General features: G+C 58.4%; 1 protein-coding gene across 1 annotated transcript in view; it reads left to right on the top strand.

Moving 5' to 3' along the window:
• The first annotated feature begins 6,119 nt into the window (after nucleotides 1-6,119).
• The window catches only part of MDGA1 (MAM domain containing glycosylphosphatidylinositol anchor 1), a 57,126-nt gene continuing 54,842 nt past the window's right edge, over nucleotides 6,120-8,403 (top strand). Inside the window, exon 1 of the mRNA XM_042938618.1 lies at nucleotides 6,120-6,286. Within this exon, the coding sequence (XP_042794552.1) occupies nucleotides 6,220-6,286 (67 nt within the window). The 5' untranslated portion in view covers nucleotides 6,120-6,219. The remainder of the gene's footprint in view (nucleotides 6,287-8,403) is intronic.

Genomic DNA, 8,403 nt, shown 5'->3' with positions numbered 1-8,403 from the left:
AGAACCGGGTAAATCAGCTCCTTACACGCACTCAGAGTGGGAAGACCATGTGTTTTCCAAGCCGGTGTTAAAACCAAACTACTTTTGATCCATTGGAACATCAGCTCAAAAAAATTAAAACTCCCCCGTTCCAATATTAGTGTGGACAAAGGGAGCTTGGGACAGCTTAGGTGACCCTCACCTGAGAAGCACTGGCATTGATAACAGGACACTGACACAGCTCACAAGCATTTGGAGTTTGGGCTGGGAGCAATCTCAGGGGAGGCGGGGCACATCTGCTTGTTGTGAAAATGTGAATTTGGAGCCCAGAGATGGAAGGCCGCACAGTGAGGCATGACACGCTTGTGGAAAGGTGGCCAGAGAGGGGAAGGGACTCCTATCTCTTTTGTGTCCCCACCCCCACCATTCCAGGACTGGTATTTTCAATAATTAATTGTTAAGCCGGCCAGCAAATGTCTCTTTGGCTCAGTCTTCACATCTGTGAAATGGAGACCACATGTCTTACCTCACAGGCACGTTTTAAGGACCAAATAGGGTAGTGGGTGTGGAATTCCTTGGAAAGGTCAAATGTGAGGGTACCCTTGGTGGTTGTAAAATAATTTACAAGAGGACCCATATAAACTGGACTTTCAAAAGTGATGTTTCCCCGTCTCACAATCCAGCCCCATCAAGTTTTATGTGCCAATTCATATGACAAGCATTTATTGAGCACCCACTAAGTGCCTGGCACTATGCCAGGTGCGAGGGATACTGTGGTGCCCCCATTAGTCCCTTACACAGAGCCAGAGTGAGCCTGCTAAATTCAAGTCAGATCCTCTCCCTCTTCTGATCAAAACCCTGCCAGAGCTCCCATCTCCTGGGAATAACACCCAATCTCCTGCAATGGCCCTAAGGCCCAAAAGACCTGTCCCCTTAACCCCTCTGATGTCAGCTCCTACTACTCTCGGGTCACCTATTCAACTGCAGCCAAATCCTCTTTCACCACTGCGGGGCCTTTACACCTGCAATGCTCTTCCCCCAGATATTGGCACAGGTTGCCACCCCCCCCCCCCCCCCCCCCCCCGCTCTTCTTCAAGGTCATGACTCCAGTGTCAGCGGAATCTAGTCCAGATACCCTCTCTCACATTTTGGGCCTCCCACTGCCTCCTCCTCTTCCTAGCTGTAGTATTTCCTTGCTATCTAAATACGATTTCGTTTCCTTATTCATATAGTCTTTTGCCTGCCTCTTCACCAGAAAATAACCTCCTGAGGGTAGGCTCTGGTCTGTTCATTCACATTGAATCTGCAGTGCCTGGAGCAGTGCCTGGCACAGAGACGGAGATACTGGTTAAGTGAATGAATGGTGAACAGACAGGCTCCCACAGCAGAGGATCTGCCAATGAGGAGGGAGGGGAGGGGCTACAGAACCTGGGTGTCGGAAGTCTCCTCCTCTCCAAGGGTGTCATTGCAGGACTGCATTGTCACTAGTCTTGAGAAGCACGTTTTAGAACGGGAGTTAACTGCTTACTAATTAGCAGCTGGAACCACTAATTGGCTATTTGTTAGAGCCTGAATTAATAAACTGGTCTTCCTGCGAGGTCATAACTCTGCTCATTCTTTACCCCTCCCAGTCAGCCTTCACCCCACCTGACCAGAAAGTGTCTTGCCCTGAGATTGAATCGATACCTGCCACTGTATGATTTTCAGAGACAATCTCCCTCGCAAAGGCGACAACACCATTTCCACAAAGACTTCCTCTCCCTCTCTCTTTCTCTCTCTCTCCTCCTTCTCCTCCTCCTTCTCTCTTCTCCCAGGCTCTAACTTGCCTAAGGCAGGAGGAGATGGGGGAGCTTTCTAGGAAGGAGCTCTCACAATAAAAGCCCTCAGCTGCCCTGCTTGGCCAAAGTCTGGGGTTCCTGGTTCCCTGGCCTGTCACACCCCCCCCCCCCCCCCCCCCCCCCCCCCCCCAATCAGCAGCTAGTTCCTGAAATCTCTTGGAATCCAAGGACTGGGATTTCTCCGGGGCAGAAGAATAGGGTTTTCCTAGACTATCTTGGGTGGAACTCAGGAGTTGACATCAGGTGCTACCCACGGAGCCTCCAGGCAGCCCAGCCTCAGTCGGGCTCAGGTCCAGTGGTCTAGAGCTCATATCCCCACCCCTCAACAGCCCATTTGGGGCCCAGTGAATTGTTCTCCGTGTGTGAGGAGAATAGGAAACATTTCTTGTGAAAACATTTACTAGGCACCTAAGCCCTTTTCAGTATAGAGCAGTAGGAAAGAGCAGTGTCGTGGAGCCCAGCTACCTAGGTCAAAGCCCGGTTTGGCCACTTAGCTGTGTGAGTCACTAAATCGTTCTATGTTATTCTATGAGAATAACAGCCCCATCTCACATAGTTGTTATGAAGATTAAATAGTTACTGACATGTAGGGCTTAGAATAGTTCCCGGCCCATGGTATCAGCTCTTATCCACTCCTGTTTCTCAACCATTCTGTGCGATAGGGATCCTACTCACTTTACAGCTGGGGAAACTGAGGCCTAGAGAGGTTAGGACTGGAACGTCGGGCTGATGGTTCTCAAGTCTAGTACTTTTTCCCTTCTCCGGGGTTGCCAGACAGAGGGCCGTGTCAGAGGCAGCAGACCAGGCACACTTGGGGGAGGAGATGGCTGAATCTACAGGCACACGCAAACAGGATGTCAAGGTATTTACACTGCATACAATTAGCTGCAGAGTATTCACAAGTGAATTAGCTACAGCAAATGTTCAATCCCAGCCTGGCTCCCTCACCCCCCACCCCTCCTCCTGGTCTCTCCCTGACCATGAGTCTTCTCTCTCCTTCAGGCCAGTGTGTGTTCAGGGAGGGCAAACTCAAATGCATGTCAGCTGAGTCAGTGGGGTTCCCTGCTCCTCAGTAATACATCCCAAGGCCAAAGAGGAGCAATCAACTGCTGTCTGGGGTTGGACCAGCTAATTGAAAAATGGGAAGGCAGTCTCCTATGACATGGATACAAGGTCATTTAATTCAGAATGGGCGAAGCCAAGGAGAGCGGGGAATCACCCTGAGAGCTTCCTGGAGGCGGTGAGGGTTTCTAGGAATTTTTGAACAATGGGAAGGAGATGACAATAAGATATTCATCATCACACCCTCCATCGATGCCACTTCCTCTTCAGACTTCCCGTGGAGCAGGAAATGGATTTTTCTCTTTGGGGTATTGGTTTGGGGTGGAGCGTAGAAAGGATGGCTGTACGGAGGGTATCCTAAGTCTGTGGTCTCTGGCCTTATGATGGGTATCACTCATCCATTCATTTAGCAGATCTTCAGCTGGCCTCTGCCAGGTGCTCAGCACTAAACTGGATCCTCTTATTCAGCCTTGGATCCACAGGAAACGAAAGAGAGAGAAGGGGGTGGGGGGAGATGAAGAAGGAACAATCAGTTGGAGGGGGGCTGAAAAATAAGATTCTTCAGATGTTTTCGGACTTCCCAGGATGGACCGAAAGGGAACTGAGGAGGTGCCAACTGATGGCACACCCCCAGTGGCGGCCTGGCATTTCTCCCAATACCTCCCACTGCTGCCCGGTCACGTTCTCCGGTGAGCAGTCCCTTGAGGGTCAGGGGAGGGGGGACCTAGCAGGAAACAACCTGGGGAAGGGGTGGGTTTTATTATTTTTTAAAATTCATGTTTTAATTTCCATATTGAAAAATTAAATCTTTTTGGTGTAAGTTCTTTGAGTTTTGGTAAATGCAGAGTCGGGTAACCACCATCACAGCCCAGATACTGAACAGTTCCGGAGAGCGGGGGAAGGAGGGTTAATAATCTCCCCGCTTGTTAGCTGCTGCGGTTGTCCGCGCTCCCACGGGCCGCCCTGATACAGTCCTTGCGCACAAGCCGAGATAAATAACGGCGACAGGTGGAGCAGGTGAGATTAGCAGGACCGGGGTAGGGGGACGCGATCGGAGGCGCAGCGGAGGCAGCCCTCCCGGCTTCCCAGCCGACGCCCCCTCCCTGCTGGCGTTTGGGAGGAGCGCTCTCCCCACCCCAGCTCTTGGGGGCGGGGTGAGGTAGCGGAGTTCCGGAGTGTCTGACGCCCGCAGCTGGAGGGGGCCCCGGGCTTGGCTGCCGGAAGGGAGTGCTCCCCTGGGGCGCTTGGGGGCGCTTGAGGTCCTAAGGAGAGGCAGGATGGGGAGAGACAGGGGCAAGCCGGGGAGAATGTGGGTGGCCTCGGGGAGCTCCGGTGGCGGGGTCCTGCGGACAAACCTGTTGGCAACCTGTGGGCCGAGGCAAGGGCTGGAGCTCTAAGCGTGCGCTCTCCGCCCCCGGCTCAGCCAGCTGCTCTGGCGGTGGCCCCCACGCCCTACGCAGGGAGAGGCCGAGGCTGCCTGGAAAGGGGCGGGGGCTCGGCCGGGGGCGGAGGGACTCCGGGGCCGCGCAGACAGCCCTGCAGACCGACAGCAGGCGGCCGGCTCGCGCGCCTGCAGGACCCCAAAAGACGCGGGCCCTTGGCCTTTCCTTCCGACCTCCGCTGTAGTTCCAACCACCAAAAGTGCAAAACATTTACAAAGTGTGCAGTGCCCCGCAGGCTTCGGTCCCCGGGGCGAACGGCCGTGCTTGCCCCGCGAGCTTACTGGAATCGGTGTACCCGGCTCGGCAGCCAGTCTGGGTGTGCAAGGGCGGGCGAAGAGCGAGCGTGAGAGCGTGCGAGCGCGCGGCTGCAGAGCCCGCGCCGAAACCCACGTCCCTCCGCCACTGTCCTCGGGATAGATGGATCCATTTCTGCTTTCTGACATTTTCCTGCTGGGGGGGTGGGGGGGCGGAGAGAGGGAAAGAAGGGGGAGGGGCAGAGAGAGAGAGAGAGAGAGAGAGAGAGAGAGAGAAAGAGAGGGAGAGGAGAAAGCAGGCAGTCTGCTTCCCCCAGCCCTGTTTTGTTTTCTCTAATTGGTCCTGGGGGAGGCGAGGAAATTGGACAGAGGCTGGGCCGGGCGAGCTGGGCTGCCTTTAATTGGCTCCTTTTTTTAACTGGAGGGGAATCAAACAGGAGAGCGAGCGACAAAGGGTGGGAGAGCGAGAGACCGAACGAGGAGACGCGAGGAGGAGGGAGGAGGAAGGGAGGGAGGGAGGGAGGCGGGGGGAGCGCGGAATGAAAAGCTCCGAGGGGGGAAAAAGCAGCACAGCGAAGCTCAAGTTGCCGAGCGAGCGGAGCGCTCCCGCGGCCCCGAGCCCAGCGGCCGCCGCGCCCGGGAGCCCGGCCCGGCCCCGCCCGCTCGGGGCCCCCGCTGGCCGAGGCCGCCGGGCGGGGGCGGGGACGACCAACTTGGGGCGCGGCGCAGCCCCACTCTCCGGAGAGCATCGAGACCGGGAGCGCCACGGCCGCGGCCAGACGGCGGGAGCGAAGCGCGACGAGCGGAGGCGGCGAGCGGCGCCCGCGCCGCAGCCCCGGCCTCGCCGAGAGCGCGAATATTTTTCAAACGACTCAAACTTTCCTCCTTTCCCCGCTTTCCCGGGTCTCTCTTGGCTGGAATTGCTCTCCTGATTCCCGCGGGGCGCCGGGGCGCGATTCCTCCCCGGGGCTCCTCGGTGGCTCGGGTAACTTCGCGGACCTGGGGACCCGTGGATCTCGCCCCTTGGCCGAGCCCAGCCAGCGCTTCTCCCCCGCTCAGGAGGGCCGGGGCCGGGGCTCCTTCGCCTTTGGGAGGGCGCCCAATCCGGCCCCCCTGGGTCGGGCTACTGAGACTCCAGGACCCGCCGCAGGACTGGAGACCGCGGATTAACCCGAGCGAAGCCCGGGCCTTCCAGCCCCCACTCCGCGGAGGGGCGTCCCCTGGGCGGGGAAAAAGACAAGTTTGTCAGTCGTCGGTGGCCTGTTGGATCGAAGAGCCCCTGCCGCCGCAGAGGGGTCCCTGGCGCCCAGCACACGGAGCAGACAGCCCTGGGGACCCGGGGCAGATCGGCGGCCGGGCTCCTCGGGCCGGGGCGCTGGCTGCTGCGCCGGGCGCGCCAAGGCACCCGGGGCCGGGCCAGCGCCCCCTGCGTCCCCACGCGGGCAGCGGCCCCGCCGGAGGAGAAACCCGGGTCGCCGCCGCAGCCACCGCCGCCTCCTCAGTCTCCCGGTCTCCGTCGCCGCCCCCTCTGTCGCCTCTCGGGGAAAGGGGGGACGCAGGGGGCTTCGCGGGGCCCCGGCGGATGCGCCCCCCGCCACCTCTCGGGCTGCGCCGCCTCGCGGGGATGAAGCACCGGCCGTGAAGATGGAGGTGACCTGCCTTCTACTTCTGGCGCTGATCCCCTTCCACTGCCGGGGACAAGGAGTCTACGGTAAGATCCCGCGTCCCGCTCCACGCTGGCTTAGCACCGCGCGGAAACTTTGCAAGAGGCGCAAAGTGCGCGCTGCCGGGGTTTGGTGGGGACCCCGGCTCGGACTCCGGAGTGGATGCCCGGGTCCCCGCCCTTTTCAGGGCGCGAGGAGATCGAGCTCGCTGTTTCAGAGCACGGAGACAGGTCGTAGGGTCTGGCGTGAAGCCGGGGATGCCAGGGGGAGGCACACACTTCCTCAAACCTTGCCGGGGGCCGGAGTGACTCGAAACCCTTGAGAGCACCCAGTGGGCTCGGGAGATCCCGACTGACCCCAAACCCGAGCCTGGGGCAGCGACTTGCACGGAAACCTAGTCCTACCCTGGCTCGGCCTCCGGAGTACAAGCCGAGCGATGCACGATCCGGAGTTGCGCGCGGCTTGCGGGTGAGCTGGCTGCCAGCACGGCGGCGGGGCGGCGGGCTCGCCTTCCCCGCTCTCGCTGCGGCTTCGCTTCTTTTACTCGCTTCTTGACTGCCAGAGCGGATGCCAGCATCCCCTGGATTGGGCACCTAAAACCCCGGCATCCGTTTTCGGATCTAGCGTGAGCCAGTTCTTCCCATCCCCGGTTCCCAGCTACAAAACCCCAGCCCCACCTTCTTTCTCCCTGAGCGCATACACGGAGGCATTCAGCCACCGTCCCCAGGAAACGCAAACACGGCACGCACCCATCGGGCTACGTGTTCAAACTCTGCCTCCTGCCACGCAGCTTTGCTCCTGCGTCCCTACGCCTCGCTTTCCGGCGCTAAGGGGACTCTGGCTGGTTACCCCTTCTCCTGTCTCTCCCGTGGGTGTTCCTGGGGAGAGGTCCTGAGAGCAGGCATCAATGTCCAGGATCACCCCAGGGCTCACCACTCTCAGGGACCCTCCTTCTGAGTTCTAGTAGGCTTCAGTGCCCTGACCTTACAATCTCAGGGCCTAGTGGCCCTTACTCTGCCTTCTGACTGCAGGATGGTCTGCACAGATCACTTTTTAATATTGTATAGGTGGGGTGGGAGGGTTCCCCGTCCCTCTATCCTGAGTCCAGGGCCTAATTATTCATCTTTAGATCAGGGGAGAGTTTGACCTGTTCTGTTGGTGTGGAGGCAGAGACATTGTCCCCCCAGCTGCCAGCCTGGGGCGCAGATGTTAAATGCTTCCTTCTGGGGGTGGCTGGCGTTGCCTCCTGGTACCTCGCGAGAGGCAGGGGTGTCCTGAGGGGTGTCTGGGAGGTGACATGCTCCTGGCTCTATACAGCTAGCTGGCTTGGGCATAATTCCCTGGGGAGGCCGGCCCAGGCATCTGGCCAAACTCTGCTCTTAATTAGTTTGTGTGTCTCTTACTGCCTGGCCCTTTACATAGGCCAGAAGAGGAAAAAAGAAGGAAGAATGTAGCAGGGACCTAGAGAGGCTGGGTTGTGGGGAGGAGGCCACTGAGCTAGCCCCAGAGGCCTCCCCGGGGGCAGAGGAAGACACCAGAGGGCTGGGGTGGGGGTGGGGGTTCTTTTTCTTCGTTGTCCCCAAGGTTTTCTTGTAGCTTCACTGCCTCCTTAAGAGGTGGCCTAAGGATGGATGTCACTGAGGTCTTTACCTCCTCACCACACCCCAGGGGCTCTGAGGGTGACAGAGAACCCTCACTATTCCCTACTGTCCTCTACTCTGCCCCTCCCCCCTAAGTGTCCTTGGGCAGATCTGGCGAACTATCTCCTGGTCATCCCTCTCCTTGGTCCCCTCCAGCTTTTCCAGACTTCTCCAGGGCTGCACAGGGCCCATGTTGGGGAAGCCCCTCTGAGCCTAGCCTGGAAACCCCAGCAATAAGGGCAGGGTTGGGGTCGGGTGGGGGCTATGGAAGCAGTGTCTGTAGACCCTGATTTCAGAGTCCTAGGGGACCAGGATTTAGCCATTGGCTTATCTGCCTCTCATTTTCTGTATTTTCTCCTCCCTCATGTGCCTGGATCTCACTTTTTGTTGCTCTCCACTTAGAGCAAACCAAGCTGGGTGTACTGGGGCCAACCCCAGGGCTCTAGGGTGACAGTCTTTGCATCTTCCCTTTGAGGTGTTGGCTCCAGGGCAGGCTGGGGCCTCAGGGAAATTGCAGAGTGAAG

Source organism: Panthera leo, chromosome B2, assembly GCF_018350215.1.
Source record: "Panthera leo isolate Ple1 chromosome B2, P.leo_Ple1_pat1.1, whole genome shotgun sequence".
NCBI classification, from domain to species: domain Eukaryota; kingdom Metazoa; phylum Chordata; class Mammalia; order Carnivora; family Felidae; genus Panthera; species Panthera leo.
This window is presented reverse-complemented; position numbering and strand designations above follow the sequence as displayed.